The following is a 24,739-nucleotide window of genomic DNA, read 5'->3' as shown; positions in this document are numbered from 1 at the left end:
AAAAAAAACATTAATCATTTTATTTTACTCCTACACACAAAACCCAATGAAGTTTGGGGAGTGATGTTAACAAGATGATGGAATAGAAAGCCCCAGACCCTCTCTCCCCTCACAGAAACACCAAATCGACAATACATAGCTTATAAGGAAACAGAACTTCAGCAACACTATAGACAAAATGGACCTAGCAGACGCAGAGAACATTCCAGCCAAGAGCAGTAGAATACTCATTCATCTCCAGTGCATATACATATTCTCTGGTAGATGACACGTTAGGTAACAAAACAAGTCTTCACAAATTTAAGATTTATATTATCATTTCCACCCATAATGGAATAAAATAAACAGCCTGACTTTATACCTTAAAGAACTAGGAAAATAGGAGCACATGGGTGGCTCAGTCAGTTAAGCGTCCGACTTTAGCTCAGGTCATGATCTCATGGTTTGTGGGTTTAAACCCCACATCAGGCTCACTGCTGTCAGTGTGGAGCCTGCTTCAGATCCTCTATCTCCCTCTCTTTCTCTGCCCCTACCCAGCTCTCTCTCTCTCAAACTTAATTAAACATTAAAAAAAGGGGAAAACAAAACATAAACTTAGAAGAAGGAAGACAATAATAAAGATTACAGCAGAAATAAACAAGAGACAATAGACAAAAAATTGAAAAAATTAACAAAACTAAGAATTGTGTTTTTAAAAACATCAACAAAGTGGATAGACTAACCAAGAAAAAAAAGCAAGCACTCAAATAAAATCAGAGATGAAAGAGGAAACTTGACAATCGATGCCACAGGAATTAAAAGGATAATGAGAATGTGTTATAAAAAGTATATGCCATCAAATTTTATAGCCTAGAAGAAATGAATTAATTCACAGAAACATACAACCTACTCACACTGAATCATGAAAAAATAGAAAATTTTAACAGACCTATAATTGGTAAGGCAATTGAATTAGTAACCAAAAAAAACTCCTAGAAAAGAAAAGCTCAGGACCAGATGGCTTCACTGGAGAGTTCTACCACACATTTAAAGAATGACAATTTTTCTTCAATATTCAAAAAAAACTGCAGAGGAGGGAACACTTCAAAATTCATTTTATGAGGTCAGCATTATCTTGATACCAAAGTATCTTAAGCATGTGGGCTGCTATAACTGAATACTATACTGGGTGGCTTATAAGCCACAGAAATTTGTTTCTCACAGTTCTGGGGGCTGGAAATCCCAGATCAATACACCAGAAGATTCAGTGTCTGGTAAAAGTTCAGTTTATGGCTGTCCCCTGCTGACTTCTCCCTGTGTCCTCATATGACAAAGAGGGTGAGAAAGATCTCAGGTGTCTCTTTTATAAGGGCGCTAATCTCATTCATGAGGGCTTCACCTTCATAATCTAATCACCTCCCAATGGTCTAGTCCCCCAGTAACATCACACTGGGAGTTAAGATTTCAATATATCAATTTTAGAGGGCACAAACATTCAGTCCATAACATTCCACTCTGGTCCCCCCTCCAAATTTATGTCCTTCTCATACGCAAGATACATTCTTTACATCCCAATAGCCCTAAAAGTTTTAACTAATTCCAGCATAAACTCTAAAGTCTAAGGTCCAAAGTCTTATTAAAAATCATAGAAGTCTGACATGAGTAAAAATCAAGGTACAATTCATCCTGGGGCAAATTTCTCTCCAGCTATAAACTGGTGAAACCAAAAAGTCATGTACTACCAAAATAAAATGATGGGATAGGCATAAGATAGACATTCCCATTCCAAAGGGAGAAACAGAAAAGAGGAAAGGAATTATGGTCCCAAGTAAATCTAAAGCCTAACAGGCAAATTCTTTAGACCATAAGGCTTGAGAGAAATCCTTTTTGACTCACTGTTCCACCTGTTGGACCCGCTGTAGTGACAGTTGTGTCTCTCTGGCTCTCTTGGGCAGGGGTTGTATACCAAAGGGTCTTCCAGGATAAGGCCATGGACCCAATGGCTTCAGGTGGCCGCACCTTCATGGTTCTGCTGGTTACAGCTCACACTGCAGTTCTCTACAGGGCTCCCACCCTTGAGGCAGTGGACAGGGGCATCCTGACCCACCTTAATCAGAAAGGCAGCTCTACTCCTTAAGACCTCTCTGTATCCCCCTACTCTGCACCAGCCTTCACCCCTGGTGGTAGAAGTGGCAGACCTTATCTCGGAACTTCCTTTGAGGGAGTACTTCTTTCCTTGTCTTTAAGAATAGAACCTGGCTTCCCCGGAGATGATTGATTAGGTTGGTGTTCATATCCATACTAATCTCTTCATCAAACTGCTGCTTGACCACACCCTTAATGTTCTCTTTTGAGCACACTTTCTCATTTTATAAAAATTTGGCCAGCTGAGTGTTTTCCAAATAGTTAAGTTCTGGTTCCATTTTGTTTAACAACTCTATCTTTAAGCCATTTCTTTCTTCTTGCATTTTACTATTACTAGGCAAGAGGAATCAAGTTGCTTCTTCTTACATTGCCTCAGAAATTTCCTCAGCTAAATAGACAATTTCATCACTCATAAGTTCTATCTTCTACAAATACTAGAATATAAACACATGTCAGCCAAGATTTGTTGCCACTTTATGCTAAGGATTGCCTTTTATCCATTGACCAATAATATTCCCCATTTCCTTCTGAGACTTCATCAGGTCTTTTCCCATCCATGTATATTCTCTAAAAAGAAGCTTTTTTTGTGGCTATCCTCTTTTCTTTCAGAGCCTTTACTAGAATTGCCTTTAAAATTATGTTGCTAACAATTTAGTTTTTTTTCTAGCACGTACCTCAAATTCTTGCAGCCTCTACTCATTACTCAGTTCCAAAGCCATTTTCACATTTTTAGATATTTGTCACAGTAGCAATTTCCACCTTAGTTGGTTCATGCTATTATAACCAAATACTATAAATGGATGGCTTATAAATAACAGAAATTTATTTCTCGCAGTTCTAGAGGCTGGAAATCTAAAATCAAGGCACCAACCAATGGAACTGCATTTGGTGAGGGTGTGCTTCTTATTTGCAGACTCTGACATCTGATAGAGAGGGTAAGAAAGCTCTCTGGTGTTTCTTTTATGAGGGCACTAATCTCAGTCATGAGGGCTCCACTCTCAGGACCTACTCACCTCCTGAAGTCACTATCTCCTAATGCTATCACATTGGGGGACAGGAATTCAACATAACAGTTTTGGGGGGAGAATATAAACATTCATCCATAACACAAAGCTAGACAAACACACAATAAGAAAGCTATGAGTCAATATTATCCCTGATGAATCAAAATGCAAAAATACTCAATAAGATATGAGGAACATAGGAATTCAACTGTTCATTAAAAGAATCATACACCATGACCAAGAGGGATGCAAGGATGTTCAACATACAAAATCAAACAATGTGATACATCACATTAACAGAACAAAGAATAAAAATTTTGTAATCATCTCAAAAGATTCAGCAGAAAAGAAATTGACTTAATTCAGCACCCCTTCATGATAAAAACACTCAACAAACTAGAAATAGATCACATAATAAAGGCCATATATGAAAAGCCCACAGCTAACATCATACTCAATGGTGAAAACTGAAAGGTTTGCCTCAAAGCTCAGGAACAAAATAAGGATGTGCCCACTCTCACCACTTCTACTTAACACAGTTTTGGAAATCCTAACTAAAGCTAAGAAAAGAAATAAAAGGTATCCAAATCATAAGGGAAGAAATAAAATTATTCCCATTTGCAGATGAACATGTTCTTACATGCAGAAAATGCTCAACATTCCACAAAAGACTGTTATAATTAATAAATGAATTCAGCAAAATTGTAGGACACAAAATGTAAACACACAAAAATTATTGGTATCTCTATACACTAACAAAAAATTACCTGCAATGAAAATTAAGAATAATTCCAAGTTGGGAGATGGTGGAGGCCACTGAGCAATGCAATCCTTATCAAATTCCCAATAGTATTTTTGGCAGAAATAGAAAAAATCAATTCCAAAAGTCTATGGAACCACAAAAGATCCTGAATAGCAAGAGCAATCTTGAGAAAGAAGAAGAAAGTTGGAGACCTCACACTTTGTGACCTCAAAACATATTACAGAGTTATAGGTATCAAAGCAGTATGGTACTGGCACAAGGGCAGACCTATAGACCAGTGGAACAGAATAGAGAGCCCAGAAATAAACCCATGCATATACAGGCGACTGATCTTCAGCATAGATGTCAAGAATACACAATGCGAAAGGATAATCTCTTCAACAAATAGGTTTTGGGAAAACTGGAGATCCACAGAAAAAGAATGAAACTGGGCTCTTATCTTATACACTACACAAAAATAAACTCAAAAAGAACTAAAATTTTAAACATTAAAAACTTACATCTGTAACCATAAAACTAGAACTAGAAGAAAATACAGGGGAAATACTTTATGACATTGGTCATGGAAATGGCACTGAAAGCACAGACAAGAAAGGCAAAAACATACCTGTGGAACTATATCAAACTAAAAGGCTTTGAGTGCAAAGGCAACAATCAACAGAATAAAAAGGCAACTTACAGAATAGAAGATAATGTTTGCAAACCATGTGTCTGACAAGCATTTAATTTTTGGAATATATAAAGAACACATAAAACTCAATGGCAAAAAAAAACAAAAACAAAAAAAAACCCCTAATAAACCAAATTTTTAAAATGCATAAAAGATTTGAATGGATATTTAAAAAAATAATGTTTACTTATTTTTGAGAGAGAAAGAGAGAGTGCAAGTGGGAGAGGGGCAGAGAGAGAGGGAGACACAGACTCTGAAGCAGACTTCAGGCTCTGAGCTGTCAGCACCTGACTTGGGGCTTGAACTCATGGCCAATGAGATCATGACCTGAGCCGAAGTCAGATGCTTAACTAACTGATCCACCCAGGCACCCCCAGAACAGACATTAGAAAAAAAAAGACATACAAAGTCTAAAACATATATTTTAATTTAAAATTTTTTAAACATATATTCATATTTTGAGAGACAGAGCATGAGTGGGGCAGGGGCAGAGAGAGAGGGAGATAGAATCTGAAGAAGTCTCCAGGCTCTGTACTGACAGCACAGAGCTCGATGTGTGGCTTGAACTCACAGACCATGAGATCATAACCTGAACTGAAGTCAGACGCTTAACCAACTGAGTCACCCAGGAACCCCTAAAACGTATATTTAAAAAAAAAATGATCAATCTCACTAGTCATCAGGGAAATGTAAATTAATGTCACTAGTCATCAGGGAAATGTAAATCAAAAGCAGAATAAGATATCACCTCCTAACTGTCAGTAAGGCTATTACAAACAAAGCAAAACAAAAGAGGACAGTGGTGGTGAAAATGCAAATAAATAACTCTTGTGCTCTATTGCTGAAGATGTAAAATATGCAGCCATAATGAAAAACACAATGAAAAATCTTCAAAAAATTAGAAATAGAACTAACTACCATATGACCCAGAAGTTCCAATTCTGGGTATTTATCCAAAATAATTTAAAATAGAATATCAAAGAAATATATGCCATTGTATATTCACACTAGCCAAGAGGCGGAAATCACCTAAATGCCCATTAACTGATACATGGATAAAGAAAATGTGACAGCTGAAGCCCATATTAAACTATATATTAAGTGACTAGAATTCAAATAAAAATTTGAAAAGGAATAAAAAAGAAAATTTGGTATATACATATAGTGGAATATTATTCAGCCTTAAAAGAAGAAGAAAATCCTGTTGTCTGTGACAACATGGATAAACCTTAAGGACATTATACTAAGCGAAATAAGTAAGTCACAGAAAAATATGTACTATAAGATTTCAGTTATATGAGGTCTCTAAAATAGTCAAACTTAAAGAAGCAGAATGTAAAATCATGTTGCTAGGTGCTGAGGGGAGGGGGATATTATGAATTGCTATTGACTAAGTATAGAGTTCTGCCAAGCACGATAAAAAAGTTCTAGAGATCTACTGTACAATCATGTACATATCATAACAATAGTGTATTGTACAATTAAACTTTTGTTAAGAGGAGAGATTTTATGTTATATATTTTTTGTCACCAAAACCAACAGTAATCATAATTATAATCATAAACCCAACGAGTTAAGCCTACTGCAGATGGGGAAACTGAGGTTTAGAGAAGGTGCCTAATGTTTGTCTCTCTACCCTTTGCACACAGTTTCAGCTGTATGAAATGGTGAATCCTCTCCTTTGCCATCCATGTTTTTTTAACCTGATTCAATATCCAGTTACACCTGCCTCACTCAGTCCTCTCCCTCATTTCATACTCACTAAGCCTCATGGTCAAAGGCTTTCTCTCTTTTATTATCTCTCTCTTAATATTCCCCTGAGAGCCCTGAAGAATATTTGGTGTACTATAATTACTAATTAAAGAGCAATCTAACTGACTCTTGTGGAACATAAAGATGCTCCAACTAAAGGTCTTCTTTGGTTCTTTGGAACTAAAGATACTTCCCTTGGTTTTCCAGTTTCAACCACCTACAGTGAGAAGCACTGTCCCATAAGTCATAAAGGAGAAACTTGTCTGATCGACGGGGATGCAGCAGCAGACGTAATTTAGCAAAACCCAGTCTGGGCTTTTTTCCAGAAAATGTCTTCTAATATGTTAGAAAGGTGAAGGAGAGGGAAGCAGTTCTCACATTCAACACTCTTGGCAGGAATTTATTTTGTGCCCAATATTGTAAAAAATCATCATCTTAATGATGCAGGTGAAAATAATAGAGGAAATTTAGTTTCCTGGCTCACAGGATTTGATTTCCTCTATTAACTGGAGGCATGCATCATTGCAGATTTGTAATCTCTTCATCTCACCTCTCTGAATCTTAGAGCAATATCTACGAGTCCCACCAAAGAGTGTTAATGAGCCACAAGAAGATGGTCAATAGACTTTTCTCCTTCAGACTTAGAATCTAGTCAGTGGTGGAGAAGTTGAGGATGGCATTGGAGTTCACCTCTTAAATATTTAGGCAAGTTTCCTCACTCTTTTAAAAATGTGTTCACTGTCAAGAAAAATCTGAACATCGTATCGTTCTTGGTGGCCGATCTAACATTAAAGGTAACTGGACTTAAATGACCTCTGTACTTAAAATGACCTCAATTTGTAACTACCTGGATTGCTTCCAGAGTCATCCATAATTTAATTATATTTATCCCAGCTCATCTAGAAGAACTCAAAATGAAATGGTGACTTTGGTTTGTGAGGTCAGAATCAATAGCCATTAAGAGAATGAGGGGATCTTTAAATCTAGGGGAAAAAAGCAAGTACTTAAAATATCCCTTGCATCAGCCTCAGAATTCTGGGTGCTCAGACAATGGCAGATATGGTGGAATTTTATCACAATGTGCTATGCAGCTTTACTGCCTAGAAAGATAGGAGTTAATGTAGGAGTTCACTGTCAACCAGAATAAGAGTTAAAAGTTCAGCTTTCAGAGTATTTTGGACTTGCATGGCACATTTAAAGAGGCAGACAGATCCCAAAGAAGGACTGAAATAGATGAAATCTATAAGATAAGAAGAAAATTCCATGTAAGCCAAATGTATGAGTTTCTCTAATCATGTCATTGGCATCATGTAAATGCCAGACACCATTTATATACAGCTTAGATATAGCAGATGTTGGCATTTAAGTATAGGTTGCTTGAGAGAAAATTGCCCTTGAATGGAAGAGGAAGTACTGGCAGAGAAAAATGATTTTCTCAGTTAACAGTTATAAGCCCAATAATAGAATTGTTTTCAACCAGAGGTTGTGGGGTGGGAAAGGAGGAGAGATATAATGATACTTCAATTCCAATCTAAAAAAGAAAAAAAAATCAGCTTCAGTTGAAATTGCGGATGTGTGGGTTGTATACATAGAACCTTCTCCTCCCCTCTCCTCTAAACCTCAAGGCTTCATGTTAAATGGAACAAATCACATCCTTCGTGGTTCTGCTCTGTTTGGTACAGCTGCTTGCTGCAGGTGGTGCCCTAAAAATATATTGTTTGTTTATTTTGCAATATAGCAGTCTGCAGAGTGGTACCTAAAAGTGCAACAGCTCCCTTCTCTTTCTGTCAGTGAACCAAATGATGAAAGACGGAGACCTCCGCCAAACCTAGCATGAAAAGGCCCAAATAAGAGGCACAGGTTGTGCTTGAGGCTCAGCTTCTGATAAGTTCCATTTTCTTTGGATTCATGAAGCAAGGCTGACAAGCAGACTATCTGTCATCAGAGCCTCTGACTGGGTTTCAGTGAAGCAAAGTCAAGCAACAAACCGCCTTTGTTGGGAGAATCATCGCCCTTCTCTGGAGATTAACATCTGTAAGCATCTGGGGTCTAAAGGGAAAAAGAATCTGTAATGAATCACAAAAGGAAAATAAAAGTGAAGATTAATCTCAGGTAAATGTTCATGCAGATATTTTAAATAGAGCTTTCAATAATTTTTTAATGTATGGTGAAATGTTCCAATAATTTTTCCAGCCACACTGGCAGGGCACTCACAGTTCACCCTGTTCACTTCACAGAGTTCTTGACACAGCACGATTAACTTGCACGTGAAAATGTTTTATACATGATAGTTAAAATGATGCACAAAACTATATTTTCATTAACTTCATCCTTAAATTCTTCCAACTCAGACCCAGATTAAGTACTACAGCAGCTCTGAAGCTTTAAGACCATAAGTTTGAACCCCCAAAATGTGGGCATCATGTGGCTATGTCATTCTAATTCATACCTCAGACTCACAATTAAAGGACAATAAAGGTGTGTCTAAACATATTTTCTCATTTAGTTTTGGCCACTCTTTTACTATCTCTTTAAAATTTTTTTTTAATGTTTCATTTTATTTTTTGAGAGACAGAGAGAGACAGAGCACGAGCAGGGAAGGGGCAGAGAGAGGAGACACAGAATCCAAAGCAGTCACCAGGCTCAGAGCTGTCATCAGAGACCTCATGAGGGGCTCAAACCCACCAACGTGAGAATGCTCAACTGACTGAGCCACCGAGGTGCCCTTACTATCTTCTTAGTGTTCTGCTTCCTTTGACAACTTGTCTCTAAGTTTTTAATTTGTAAGCAACACAGACTTTCCTAAACTTATGAACTGAGAACATTGCCGAAAATGAATACATGAACAGCCACTGAGTCACTGACATGGAAATTTTTTAGACCTCACAGTGTAATTTCACTTAAAATTGATTTTCCTGTAACAGATATAGTAGATTAGGACTAAATCAACCTAAATATGATATGTGACTAACAGAATGGTATAAAATTCCAGCAAATATCATTTGTAAAATTTAGAACTTAGGAAAAAGAGAATCTACCCATAATTCTGCGATGAAGAAATCAATAGAGCTATGGAAAATGGGTAGGAAAAGTGAAGATAAATGACGGGGGGACACTGGAAAGTTAGGGGTAAAAGAAACAATTTGTATTTATAAAATTGCTGATAAGAAGCTGATTAAACTTAAGAGGTGGAGAGACTAAGAATCAATAAAGAGAGTAGAGCAAGGTAGACATTTCAGAATAAAAGAAGAGATAAAGAAAACCAAAATATCTTTGGAGCCATGACACTCTTTAATTCAGTCCTTGACTTTGCAGCCGTATTTGCCATTAGCATTGACCAAGATCATCATGTGACAAATAACTGCTTTTTTAGGTACAATAACATAAAATACTGTGAATAGAGTTAGGGGAAAATTACAAGTGATAAACATATGTGTGCAAAAAGTTGTGGTCTTGGTTCTCAAGAAATTTAACTATGGGTTGAGAGTCATAACAAAGGTCAGAGAGGAACAAATGGCAGAGTCGAAATAAATGCAGCCATGATGCCACAATGGCAGGAATAAGCAGGAGGATAATGAAGACTAGGAATTATATACCTAGTTGTTAAGAAGAATGTGTGAGTTGACAATAGTAGGGTTTAAAATCCTATTTATAGATTGGTAAACACAAAAGGTAGAGAAGGAACATCACAGGTTGCTCTTCTTCTATTATGTAAACATTATTTAGCTTAAGTGTGTTTGCCCATATTTTTATTCTTTTCACTCGAGTATAACATGCTAAACAATAAATTATCCATCATATTATAGCGATCGTTATAAATCTTTGCAACCTTCCTTTGAGAATGCCTTGCTGTTATTTGAAAACACTTACACATTCTACTATTATTATTATACCACTGTGTTTAGAACTTCCAGTGAAGAGGAAATTGCCATCAAAGAATTACTCCTCAAAAATTTTTTATCAGAAAAGTTGATTATGACTGGAAAGATGTCCTAAAAGGCAATGATATTATATATTACAAAGAAAGATGGTAGCCTTTTGTTCAAGGCCAATAGCTTATCATGTTTTTCAAAAATTACTCTACTTTAGTATATTTATATACACTTTTTTCCTTTTGAAATAACTTATGATTCAGTATATCTTATTATTTATTCTGAAATTATTTTATTTTATTTTTAAAGTTATGTATTTATTTTGACAGAAAAAGTCAGAAGAGAGAGAGAAGACAAGATGGGGAGGGGGAGAGAAAGAAGGAGAGAGAATTCCAAGCAGGCCCTTTGCTGCCAGTGCAGAGCCCAACACAGGGCTCAATCCCATGAGCCATGAGATCATGACCTGAGCCAAAATCAAGAGTCACACCCTTAACTGACTGAGCCCCCCAGGTGTCCCTGAAATAATTTTATAATTACAAAATTAAATATAAGAAATTGGATTGTACATGGTGCTTTGCAAATTTCAGACAATTTAACTTAAATCTCATATCATTACAGAAAACCTAATTAATGGTGATTTATTGCAGTTTATAATCCTCACTACCATCTTTAATATGCTGGTATTTTTACTTCATGATGTGTCCAAGCATTCTCTTGATCAAGTGATGTTATGCTTTGGGGGTAAATAACTGCTTTCAACATTATATAGAGAAGCAGATATTGCACACTGATGATAATGGTTGATATGGGATAAAACTTACCCCTGTGTAGACTAGTGTGTCAGTACAGTAAATAGTATCACACTGGCTTTAAGAATCACAATCCTATCTGGGGAGTAAGTAAACTAAGTTAAGAGTTCATTTTTGCACATTGCTATGAGTTAGTCTTTAAAAATAATAGTATTTTCAATAAGCAGTGGAAGATACCGACCTAAAGAAAAAATAAATAATACCACTTTTATTGTTTTCAGGCAATTTCTTAAGAATTATCTCATTCAGTTCATAATTACAAAATAGTTTATTATACAGCTGGGTGTAAGATTTAAGGATTGTTACTCCCAAACTGTGAATATTTTACCTTATGTTTCTGACTTTGCATGTAGGGAATACCAGAGAATATTAAAAGCAAAAACGTCTTAGACTTAATTTGACTTTAGAGTCTATTCAAGTTCTTGCACTCTGCTTGTTCATGGACTCACAAAACTACTCCCTAATTTACAAGGGCACCTTTCAGAAATAAAGCAAAATAAAATGAGAACATGATAACTGATTTCTCAGGGTTAATTTTAACAAAAACTTGGTTGATGATTGTGGATAAGACATCAGAGTGCCATGTTCTGAGTGACAGTGTTGAGGTAACTTTATTATTGTCTAGAGGAACTGACAGTAGGTTAGAAAGTTACACACATGCCCATTTCAGAAGCATCAACAGGTCTTGATGTTTCTTAATATTCAGGAATAAGCCCAGTTCAGGTGCTAAAATTAATTTGTGGAATGTTGTTTATATGCTGTGCAGCACTCAAATTTGCCAAGAAATGTCCATTTCCAATCTATTCACTGACTTCATTCTCCTATTTCAGAAATGCTGACATTGGAAAAATCCCTTGTTCACAATTATAATTTGGTTCTTCTTCCTATAATCTTGTGAATATTTTATAAACTATTCTGATGTTACAGAAAGACAAATCACATTTATTTCATTTACTGGGCTACTACTCTCTGGCAAGTAAGTCTATGTATGAGTATCCAGAGAACTAGACCTGGAGCAGCATATATAACATTCCAAGCCAAGCAGCAAAGCTGTTGACCCAGCATAGGAGCTAGGAAAGAAACCAAGTGCTTGTCATTCTGTCCATTTCTATCACAGGCAGCAAGCATTTCTGTCCTAAGAAGAAAACTATTGTAGAGTCATGGACACTGGACTAGGAATCAGAAGACTCAGTTTTCAGTTCAAGCTCTTCACTAAGTCACTCTTTAACGTTGAGATATGGCAGACAGAGTGTAGGTCTGCAGATTCAGTACTTGATAACGGGGTAGACCCTGCGATACTCAAAGGGAAATGACTCTCAACTTCCAGGAAGGAGCTGATGGAGTAGTTGGAGCTGTGGCACCTATTTGGTATTACAGAATGTTTTTTTTTTTGACCAAGCACCATGTGTTTCTGAGCACTTTAGGACTATAGAGGGATCAGTAGCAAAAGGAAAGGGAAAGCATTGATATGCCTGGTGAAGATTTTCAAAATTACAACATCTAGGCCATACCTCAAGCCTTAAGGGCATAGCATTTCTAGAAGTAGGTCATGTTTATAGTACTCTTTTAAATAAGTGAGTAAATAATTTCTATTCTCAGCCAGCATTAAGACCCATACTGAGAGAGACAGGACATGAGCAAGGGAGAGAGGGAGGGAAAGAGAGAGAGAGAGAGAGACAGACAGACAGACAGAGAGACAGAGAGAAAATCTTAAGCAGACTCCACACTCAGCACAGAGGCCAACATGAGGCTTCATCCCATGACCTGGGATCATGACCTGAGCCAAAATCAAGGTGTCAGATATTCAACAGACTGAGCCACCCAAGTGCCTCAAGAACCACTGTGTTAGTGTAATGGTCTTTAAGCATTTCTACTTCCATATGTCCTGAAAGATTTTTCTTAAAAATCACTTAAAAACTGTATACATTTGAAATTGATGTTTGATATTTTTTATCATTATTTTTTATTTTTAAAATGCATTTTTAAGTAACTTTTACACCCAAGTGGGCCCCCAAGATCAAGAGTCATTCTCTACCAAGTAGCTAGTCAGGTGCCCCCTCACCATTAGTTTAAATAGCGGCAATGGACTATTTATTTCAGCATATTATAAATATTAACATATTTTAAGGAGACTTATTAGTCTTTGAAATACATCCAATGAAATTTGAATACTGCTGTGATGTGAATTTCACCCTCTGCCACTTAAAAATACACATCCCTTCAAAATGATTCAAGTTCGCAACTCAGATTTGCTATTTACCAGTTTAATGGCAATGTCGCAAGCTACATTCAAATCAGGACCCAAATTTCTGACAACCAAATCTTTATGAACATGTGTTTCCAGATTAAAGAAGGAATGAAAGTGAGGCGTGATCAATAAGGCTACTCATTTTCATCCATGCACCACACACTCAGCAACATTCAAAAAAATACTCCTGAGCCATTCCCAGCACAATCCCACATTAACTCGGATAAAGGCTTTCAAGGTTTTGAAAATTTCTCACCAATGGTATACTTAGGCAAGTCTTACCAAGCCATATGTCAAATATATATCATTATTAACTGGGAATAACTGGAAACATCTGTGGCTCCATCCATTTGAAGACACGTTTTATCTTCAAAAGTTTTTTTTTACCACAGTTTTTAAAACAATGGTTTCTATCATTTCATGTACTTTAAAAAATACAAAGTCTTCCAGATAGATAGAATAGATATGACTGAAGGATGAACTTAACAGTGATCCTATTTTATCTATGAACAGTGCACCAAGTATTAGAACCTTTTCTAAAGTCTTTTATAAGTCTCTGCTAATTTGTACATGGTTTCTACGCCAATTTTAATTGTTTGGGAAAATGGTAGGCTTAATTAAATTTTTACCAATATCTTCTGCTGGTATCCTAAATATATTAATTATCAGTCTGCTGCAGACTTGGAAGTGTCTTGGAAGTAACACTTCCAGTTGGAAGAAATTTTGGTTGGAGCGGTGTATCTCAAATTTAGAGATGTTGGTCCTCTGGAAGTAACCAGAGAAAAGAGGGATTAAGTATTGGTTTCTGTTTTGTTTTTTGTCCAATGTATTATTTGAAATTGTAACATACATTTTAAAATATAAACTTAGTTCAGTAACTGATAAATATTTTTCCCTTAAAGCTTCATTTACTTCCACTTTCTTGTAAAACATCCTCTGATTTCATTGTGTTGGTTAGGGGAAGTGAGGTATAGTGTGTGCATAACAAGTATGAGGCACACACACCTCCATTCCCCTCACCCTCAGCACCATGGCTAATCAATCATAGCATTCTTTGCCACTGATAAGCTCGGAATTTGGGGGTTTCAGGAACTCATTTCCAATCAGCTGTTGCTGGCATTCAGACTGTAGTCCATTTCCTGTCCTTGGTACCAGAAAAAAACTTGGGTCAGTATGTCCATCCTCCCTACTGGCTAAGAAATCTTGGGAAAGGCTTTCAATCTGTTTTGCAGCCCTCACAGGACTGTTACACAAATCAAAAGATTTAATTCCTGTGAACACATTTTGTAAACCATGCAGCTGCAATCACACATTGTTTGAAGAAATCCCCTTAATTCTTTTGTAATGCGAACAACACCATCTCTGTAGGTGATCTCCTCCCTGGTTCTCCCCATACATATTTATTTGATCTATTTTGTAAGTGTGGATTTTTTTTTTTTTGGTTTTATTAAAACTGTGCACACCTGTATTCCTTTTGAATACGATATCTGATACTAACTAGAAGAAAGCCCTGCCGAAGGAGGAGAGGGCTCAAGTCTCACACCTGGCTCATCATTATGGTGTTCTGGCAGTCCTCTCTGCTCGGCTGGAGGCTGCGTGATTAATAGCCCCTCTTCCCAATTATGTGGATATTATACTTGTCTTCTTTTGGCTGTAGATGGAAGATATCTTATGTATGTGCGATGCAAATGTGGGCTTTGTGAATGCTAATTTCCAAATCAGCTAAGAGTTGATTGGCAGAAAACCGAACAACAGGGTGACAGGATTGCCAGGGGTCAGGAATCTGTGAAAGAAAGGCTGAGTGAAGTTGGAGGAAATGAGCTAGAGAGATTTGGAGTGAGGCAAGAGCAGTCGCTGGGAGAGCAGCAGTTCGTGAAGGCAGATTCAAGCCAGATACCCGGGAAGAGAGGGCAGCTTCAAAGACTGGTGGAAACAAGGAGAAGTGGGCATTTAGCTGACTTTACAAAAAGCAGGATGGAGCTAAGAAGACAATATTATGTTATATACTGCACAAAGTGTATTCTCTGTCTACTACAATCCCCAAAATATACCTATTTGCACCTGGTTTGTATCCTGAGGAACCTTGCCCTATTTTTGACTGTGACATCGTCAAGGTTAGGGATCCTGTCATTTGCTGCTTAAGATGCCAACGGGGGACAAGCACTCAGGAAATCTTCATAGGACCCAATAAACTCAACATTGGATTGTTCGGGGTATCATTTGCATAACATGTAAAGTGGAGGAACAGAGATTCAAGACACTATTCCATCTTTTTTTTATTTAAAAAATTTTTGTTTATTTATTTCTTTTTTGAGAGAGGGAGAGAGAGAGAGAGAGAGGGGGAGAGAGACAGTGAGCAGGGGAGAGGCAGAGAGAGGGGGAGAGAGAGAATCCCAAGCAGGCTCCACACTGTCAGTGCAGAACCCAATGCAGGGCTCAAATTCATGAACTGCAAGATCATGACCTGAGCTGAAATCAAGAGTCAGACACCTTAACCGACGGAGCCACCCAGGTGCCCCAACACTATTCCGTCTCTCAAACATGACAGCAGAAGTGATCAGAATGACTACAGGAAAAACTAGTTGGAAGACTTCCAATTAGTAAGTGGAGCAAATTGTTCAGGATAAGTGCCATTTTGGTTTCCCTTCGAAAACTCTAGATAAGAAATGCTAGGTTTTCTCTACAGCAGGTGTTGTACGGCAAGCCCAAAGGCAAAAAGCGTCTTTGAAAATTCTCCAAGTAACTGGCTTGGGTACACTGTCCCTAACTTACTCTCAGGTGATCCACAGTCAGCACTGCCAAAGAAACAGGTGGAAAGGGTACGGACCCCCTATGAGGGTCCTATGAGGGTAAAGAGGCTTCATCCTGTGATGGCTTGCTCAAACTAGTTCTCCACTCAATTAGGAGTAGCTTGAAATACTGACCACGTGTGCTCTTAAGGACACTGTTTCTGTCTTCTTTACACTCTTGCCACTTTGCATTTACAGATAATTTTGCTTATGTAAAGATAATTTTTCTTTGGGCAGTAGGTCAGCCTCAACATATACTTCCATGTCCATATGTATATATACATTTTTTTTTTAGCAAATTACCTGTGTGCCAAAATTTTATGTGGGTTTGATAAATCTGTGAATATAGTTTCTACATACACACATTAATTCAACTCTCTAAAATGGTCACATATAACTATCTGTGCACATAAACTATATCCTTATAATATACTTGACACATAAGTGGAAATTTTCCAAAATGTGTGGGTACAGTAAAAAAGTGAGTTCCAGTGGGGGAATTTTTATCTAAAAGCCCTCTCTACCACATAATCTGTCCCCAAATACCAGAAAGATTTTATTTTTCTCTTTTGAGAATGAACACTTCATCTAAATTGGATTTTAACTAATTAAATAATTTTTTCTGTCCCATCAAATCTACCTTATTTTTTTCAAGATAATTAAAATGACGAGTCTAGCGTTTAATACTGTTGTGGAAGGATGTGTTAGTTAAGAAATGTCTCAGGTTGCACATATTGAGGGGAGAGTACGCAGTGCTGCAGCTAAAACGTAATTCAAATATTGTGGAAATAATTTATGTTGATGTCCCAAAATTTACATTCTCCTTCTTTCTTGACCTTTGTGATTGGTTGGGACTGTGGGACTAGTTGGGATTAATTTTTGGTTGGGTGGGACTAGTGACAATGAATACAAACAATGAGCTTCTCTTTCCAAGGAGAAGGGTGATTGTGGGAATGTTGACACTTCAGATGTATCTTTGCTCTCTGGCATGGCAACCCATGATGATTGAGATGGTGTTTACTCTACCAACCTTGTTTTCTTAGTGACAGTGACACTGGCAGAAGTTTATACTGATCCATAAAAATAAACCTTTATGGTTTTTAGTCACAAAGATTTGGTAATATTTACTAGCACTTAGCCCATTGTAATTTATGTGTGTGTATGTGTATGTATGTATACACATGTATATATTTTCTTCCTTTTAAAAAATATAATAACTATATATTAGTTGCATAATCAGATACATACACATTCACATGGTCTTTCATTTTGTTGTCCTAGAAGAAATTTATGTGGACTAATTTATGCCATTCTATCCACAACCTGTTATGTCTTGTTATGTAAGAATTGTGGCTTAATATCATTCCCAAAGTAATTAACTGAAGAAATGCAAAGAGCAGATTCTATTTGCATTATTTGTCATTAACAATTTCAAGCCTATGCATAGCAGTTGCAGATCTACATGGAGTCTAAGGAAAATATAAGTAAACTATACCTATAGGATCTGTAATAAATAAATGGAGACATGTATAATAAAGTTGTCTTTATAAATCCTACAAAATTATGCATTTAGCCTTAGCAAAAGTCCTTTTTGAGAAAAGGATGTGTTTATCTCTGTCATAGTGATACAATATAAAATAATATGTTTTATATAACAGGGATATATTATACAGATATGCTCTACAAATACTGTATACAAATACATAGGAATCATTTATAACTCCTACTGACTCCTAGTGGAGGGAGAGTTCTTTATTAGTTTAATAATATGAAATATGGAGGCATGATAGTCCTAGAAGTAGAATTTATGAAAAGCTGAACTGTTTGAAAAAGAGGGGAAATGATTACAGGTGATGCGTCATACCTTCAGAAAATGTAGGAAGAAGAATATGGGCAAATGAAGAATTCCAGGGGCTAGCAGCACAGACAGAAATAAGCACTGGCAGAAAAGTATCCACTGAAATCTTATAAATCTAGGCATTTTAACCTGTTAGTTGTGAAGGCTCTCTGATCTTTCTGCAAGAATCTTTGGGAAACTCTTGTTTACCAAAAGCCAAATAATCAAACCTTGGATGGTTGGATTTCTTATGTAAAATGCTGACGATGCCAAAGCCTACTTATTGATTTACTGATTGATTACTTTTTACTATGCCCTGATTTAACTTGACAAACCCCTATTGAAGGGGGCATTAACTAGAAAAAAGCAAATAGCCACACTTTATCCACAGATTCCATTTGTGTGCACTGAATTTGCACGGAAATAAAACGATTCCAGAAGCACTAGAAGGAGAGGTTGGCTGTCGAAACTTACTGCGAGGACAATCTGGAGGGAACTATGAGCCACTTCTATGTACTGGTACTCCAGAAAACACCCTGAGACCGTGATGTAGCGATGGTCTTCTGGGGCCCAGTCTGGTGCGGGTGTCACTGATGTCACCGTACATCCTGGTCCATTCTCCATCCACCAAGATCGGTGCATTGAAATATTAAAAGTCAGGATAAGGTCTGTTTCCTGCAAGAAGGCAATTTATAAGGATGAGAATTACTTTATAAATGTTAGTCAGCTTATTTTGGACTGACTTGGAGTTTTCCATTTGGAAATGTGGGTTTTTTTTTCTCCCTCCCCTCACTGTATTTTATGGGCAGAAAGGAAACATCTTAAATAAAGCTATTAGTTCCACTTGAAAGTTCTGTGTCTAATAGATTCCATTTATTGGCCTGACTACAATAATATAAATAAAAATATTTATTAGTATAATTATCAGTGACTGACATTAATTGTAGCACTGAAGAGTTCTTACTTTTGAGGACTTATAATTTATTACAAAAGGAGTAATTTAAACTATTTTATCAAGTGAAGTTTATCTTATTTTAAATAAGCTATATTCTCAACCTGAGAACTTTTACCTTTTACACATTTTAAATATTAAATTTTTACTTCAGTTTGGCAAAATTTAATGTAATGTGGCTAAAGCTAAAATTTATAAGACTTTACTTAATAAAACATATTACTTGGTCATAACATTTCTTAGGAAATATCATTAGCAAATTCTTGCAGGGTGGAGATAATAAGTCAACAACTCTTTAGATGAAGTTAAGCACGTTAGGTGATGTGTAGGTATAAATGGAATAGAAGGTAGAGTTTCTGCACTTAGCTTATAATCACATACACAAACATGGAGCTATTAATGGCACATGGATAAAAGTTGTCTTCCAGAAAGAGAATGACTAAAAGGAATACAGTGAACATGTTCTGTTACTCAGCAAGTCAAGGAAGATGAATTCTAAATGGAATTATTTCAATCTCAGTGATAGTGCTACAAGTTAATAGATGCCAACTATTCTCACTCTAAAATGAGGTGCTGAATTAACTAGGCAGATCCTGCATAGAAAATATCTTAAATCAGGTTTGTGACCTTTAACACTCACTCACACTGAAGGTATGAAAGTGTTCAGCTGAAATGGCCAAGGGGGTTGGAGATTGGGTGGACGATTCCTCTGGAGTGAAGTATGCTATGAGTCACATGATCTCTATGGGCAGGAAAGGGGGTGAGGGAGCAAGCAATTTCTCTTTCCTTCAAGCCTCTTCACAAAGTCTTCAAAGTATCCTTTGCAACCTGAAAATGGCTAAACAAAAAGTGTCTACATTTTTGATTAACTGATTTTTGAATGTTGAACAAGTCGTGTATATCTGACATAAATCCCTCTTGGTTGTGGTATGTAATTCTTTTTGTACATTATTGGATTCATTTTGATAATATTTTGTTGAGGATAATTGCATGTATGTTCATTAGAAGTATTTATCTGTAGTTTTCATTTCCTATAATGTCTGTGTCTGGCTTCGGTATTAGGTTAATGCTTGTTTCATAATGTGAGTTAGAAAGTTTTCCATCTGTTTCTATCTTCTGGGACAGATTATAGAGAATTGGTATGATTTCTTAAATGTTTGGTAGATTTACCAGTGAAACCATCTGGACCTGAAGTTTGCTGTTTTGGAAAGTTATTATTTATTGAATTTCTTTAATAGATATAGACCTATTAAAATTATCTATTTTTTCTAGTATGAGTTTTGGCAGATTATATCTTTAAAGGAATTTGTCCAGGTTACCTAGGTTATTAAATTTGTGGGCATAGAGTTGTTAACAATATTCCTTCATTATCCTTTCAATGTTCATGAGATCTGTAGCGATGCCCCTTCTTTCATTTCTGTTATTAGTAATTTGTGTTTTCTTAGCCTGGTTGAAGGCTTTTCAATTTTGTTGATCTTTTCAAAGAACTAGCTTTTGATTTAATTGATTTTTTCCACTGTTTTACGGTTTTGATTTTTTAAATGTTTACTTATTTTGAGAGAGAGAGAGAGAGAGAGGGAGAGAGAGAGACAGAGACAGAGAGAGAGACACAGAGAGCGAGCAGGTGCATGAGCAGGGGAGGGGCAGAGAGGGAGAAAGAGAGAGAATTCCAAGCAGGCTCTGCTCTGTTAGCACAGAGCCCAATGCAGGGCTTAATCTAATGAAGCTTGAGATCATGCCCTGAGCCGAAATCAAGAGTCGGACAGTTAACTGAGCCACCTAGATGTCCAAAGTAGGTTATTTCAAATGTAAACACATTTGTGTTACACCCCCAGGTGTAAGATTTCTGTTTTGACTTGTGTGCTATTTAGAAATGTACCTTGGGGTGCCTGGGTAGTTCATGCAGTTAAGCATCTGACTCTTGATTTCTGTTCAGGTCATGATCTCATAATTCATGAATTCAAGCTCCAAGTCAGGTTCTGTGCTGACAGTGCAGAACCTGCTTGGGATTCTCTCTCTCTCTCCCTTTCTCTGTTTCTTCCCCACTCTGGTGTGCACTCTCTCTCAAAATAAATACATAAACTTAAAAAAAAAGAAATGTATCTTTAATTGCCAAGTATTGGGGATTTTCCAGTTATCTTTGTGTTGATTCCTCTACATTTTGTGGCATGTTTTATTATTTTTTTTACTCTCTTTCTGTAGTATTTCTATCACTAATTCTTTTTAAAAAGACCACTAGAGCTATAAAAACTCATTCAATATTAAATTCTACTTGGTCTAACAGCTTAGAATGGATCAATTCTTTTCTAACTTGTGTATCTTTTCCTGGGGACCTCTGAGCTGAAATCACACAGGCTTCTGTTTTCATCAGGCTCTATGCAATTGATAACATAAAATTGGACATGGACTTCACTTAATATCATTAGTTCTCTCTTCTGTTGGATCCCCAGTTTTCTGTATTTGACTAAGATGACCTTCACATTCCCCTCAGTTTGACTAAGCAGTTTTCTTCCTGAGTACAGGCCTTGACTTTACTTTCTCTAGAAAACTTGCAATTATAAATTCTTTGTCTGCTCCTTCAAGATGCAAATTTTCTAAAACTCGGGAATGTCTTTCTTAAGGCCCTCTGAGCCATTACTTTGAAATGTAATGGTCAAGAAAGAGAGCATCCCTATCTCTCAGTGCCTGTGGGTAGGTAGAAAACTAACTCTGAGAAGCAACAATTAACAAACACAGATGGCCTAATCACATTGACTAACTTTCCCCATAATGTCCTTAGGTACTTTTCACCCCAGCATTTAAAAATCCTCCCAACTTTTATTTCAGTGTAATTGAATTCAATTTCTCTCCTCTATTGCAATAGTCATGAATAAAACCTTTCGTGCCTGTTTAACTTGGAGCTGAGTTCAGTTCTCTACTTACATCTCTCTTCCCTACTACAGCAGTTAAGAAAATCTGTCTTCCCATTTTAACAATTGTCTGGTGCAATTTTTCTTAACAGCTCTCATGTCTTTTACTAGGTTTTCTCTCTTGTTTCTTAGGTTACAAATTCCATTAGTTTCTTAAGAATAGGTGAATGATGTTAAGTCTTACGTGTTTTCATCCAGCTTTTATATTAGTTGATTGATATTTTGGCTGGATGTATGCTTCTTGGTTGAAGATGATTTTCCCTCAGAGTGGGTGAATATTTCTCCATTATCTTCTGGTTTCCATTATAACAGTTAAGGAATCAGATACCATTTTGTTTCCTGCAATTTTTTATGTAACCTGTTTTTTTCTGATTTCTTACATCTTTTCGTTTTAAGTAGTGAAATATTTCATAAACACTGAAAAGTGTAGAGGGTACTACAGCAATATCATTATACTCATCACTCAGCCTCCTTAAATCTTATGCTGTACTGCTACTGTCATTCTTTTAATAAAAATGTATACATATAAATGATGCCTTCTCTGTACTCCTCCTAAACTTTATTCCCTTCTCTCCTTCTCCATAGATAATTACTGTCATGGTTTTGGATTAGTATTCTCATGAAAAGTTTTTGTAGTTTTACTAAATGTTTATCTACTCATTAATAATATAAAATACTGTTTTTAGGTTTTAAAATGTGTATATTCATTCATGTAGAATCTAAAAACAAAACAAAACAAATGAATGAACAGACAAACGAAAAGCAGAGTCAGACTTGTAAATACAGAGAGCTGGTGGTTGCCAGCAGGGAGGACAGTGGTGGGGATCACAAAATGGGTGAAAGGGAGTGGGAGATGCACGCTTCCAGTTATGGAGTGAATAAGTCATTGGAATAAAAGGTACAGTGCAGGGAATATAGTGAATGGTACTGTAATAGGGTTGTATGGTGACAGATGGTAGCTACACTTGGGCTGAGCGAGCATAATGTATAGAGATGTAGAATCGCTATATGGTACACCCGAAACTAGTGTCACATTGTGTAACAAATATATACCCACGTAATAAATGGAAAATGAAAACAATAAAATGTGTAAAACCTCTAACTTGTTTTTGTTCCACATGATATTTCTGAAGTTTATCCAGGTAGAAATAATCTTCTTTTAGGGGCATCTGGGTGGCTCAGTCAGTTAAGCCTCCAACTTCAGCTCAGGTCATGATCTCATGGTTCATGGGTTCAAGCCCTGCATCGGACTCTGTGCTGACAGCTCAGAGCCTGGCACGGGCTTCGGATTCTGTGTCTCCCTCTGTCTCTGCCCTTCCCCTGCTCACGTTCATGCTCATGCTCATGCTTTGTCTCTCTCTCTCTCTCTTGCTCTCAGAATAAATAAACATTAAAAAAAAGAAAGAAACTCTTTTAATTTCAGGTTCTGAAGTACCTTGATGGGTTTTTAAAATTTTTTTATTATTTTTTATTTTTATTTATTTATTTTTTAATTCGCTAAGTTTTTTGAGCTTCTGGAGGGCCTTTCAATCCAGGAAACCGTTCCTTCCATTCTAGGAAACATTTTCACATTTTATCTTAAATTGTTCCCTCCCCTCTACTTTTTCTGTTACTATAGAAATTTCTGTTAGTCAGACATTTGACTTCTAGGATTGACCTCTTTATATTCTTATCTTTTCTTTCCTAGTATTCATATATTAACATTTCTCTTTACTCTCTTGGAGATTTTCTTTACCAACTTCTCGCAGTGTTATATTGAATTACATATTTTATTTTTATTTTTTTCAACTTTTTTTTGGGGGGGGGACAGAGAGAGACAGAGCATGAACGGGGGAGGGGCAGAGAGAGAGGGAGACACAGAATCAGAAACAGGCTCCAGGCTCTGAGCCATCAGCCCAGAGCCCAACGCGGGGCTCGAACTCATGGACCGCGAGATCGTGACCTGGCTGAAGTCGGACGCTTAACCGACTGTGCCACCCAGGCGCCCCATATTTTATTTTTAATATTTTGAATTTCTAAGAGCCATTTATTCTTCTCTAACTGTTGCTTTTGTATAGCTAGTACTTTTCAATTCTTTCTGGGCTATAACTTTTCTTAGTTTTCTGATGTATTATTTTTTAAAAATTGTGTTTCCCACACTGTTTTTGCTTTATCTGAGTTATTTTTACTAAATAAATAAGTATATAAATAAATAAATCATAATAATTAGTTAATAATTAGTTAAACATCTACCATGTGCCATATGCAACATTCCTGCCTTTATGAGTATTCATCATGTGGTAAGGAAAATGGACAACGAGTACATAAATATATCAAAATATCAGCATAGAAATTAACATACAGAGAAAAATGAATTCAAGTAAAGAAATAGAATAACCCAGAATTGGGTCATGGGAAGAGTTAAAAAAATATATCTCATATTATTTTGTGTCAACAGGGTCCTGATTGAAGTGTAGGAATGTATAGAGCCTCTCCTTAGAAGTCTGGTGATCTCTGGTTGTTCTTTCAGATCAAAGAAGAGAAACTAAAGCTTGTTCAGCAGTTGTTATGCATTTGTAGGATAGTCAGCAAGTACCCGTCACATATGATGACTGGGCAGTGCCTTCCAAATGCTAGATCTGTAGGGCTTTGTTCTGGGTCTTCCAGTCTGCTTATGGAGTAGAGACGCACCAGACCTTAGCATGCCTGGGCGAAACTGGAAAGGGGTTGCTGGTTTTGCTACACTGTATGCACCTTTTTTTTTTTTTTTTAACTCCAGTATGCAGTCTTTAGCAATCCTCATGTGTTCAGAAATTTAGCTCATGCTTGCCTATATCTCAAAAGTCTCACCTGTCCAAAGGAGAAGTCTGGTTATATCAATTAAAGGAAAAGCCTGGGGCAGTCTAATTGCTTCTTGAACAGATTATTCAATCTAATCCCATTTTCAGTCCTGTACCTCACACAATCCATCTACTTCTAAATCCTGACTTTTGAAGATTTTATAGGTCGAATCTATAAATTGGAACCCCTC

General features: G+C 36.7%; 1 protein-coding gene across 2 annotated transcripts in view; it reads right to left on the bottom strand.

Moving 5' to 3' along the window:
- Positions 1–24,739, bottom strand: part of NKAIN2 (sodium/potassium transporting ATPase interacting 2) — a 1,003,803-nt gene that overhangs the window by 163,266 nt on the left and 815,798 nt on the right. For both annotated transcript variants that reach the window (XM_047860874.1, XM_047860873.1), the window contains exon 4: positions 18,343–18,543. In XM_047860874.1, coding sequence (XP_047716830.1) covers positions 18,343–18,543 — 201 coding nt within the window. The remainder of the gene's footprint in view (positions 1–18,342; positions 18,544–24,739) is intronic.

Source organism: Prionailurus viverrinus, chromosome B2, assembly GCF_022837055.1.
Source record: "Prionailurus viverrinus isolate Anna chromosome B2, UM_Priviv_1.0, whole genome shotgun sequence".
Classification (NCBI taxonomy): Eukaryota; Metazoa; Chordata; class Mammalia; order Carnivora; family Felidae; genus Prionailurus; species Prionailurus viverrinus.
Note: the sequence above shows the minus strand (reverse complement) of the source record. Positions and strands in the feature narration are given on the sequence as shown.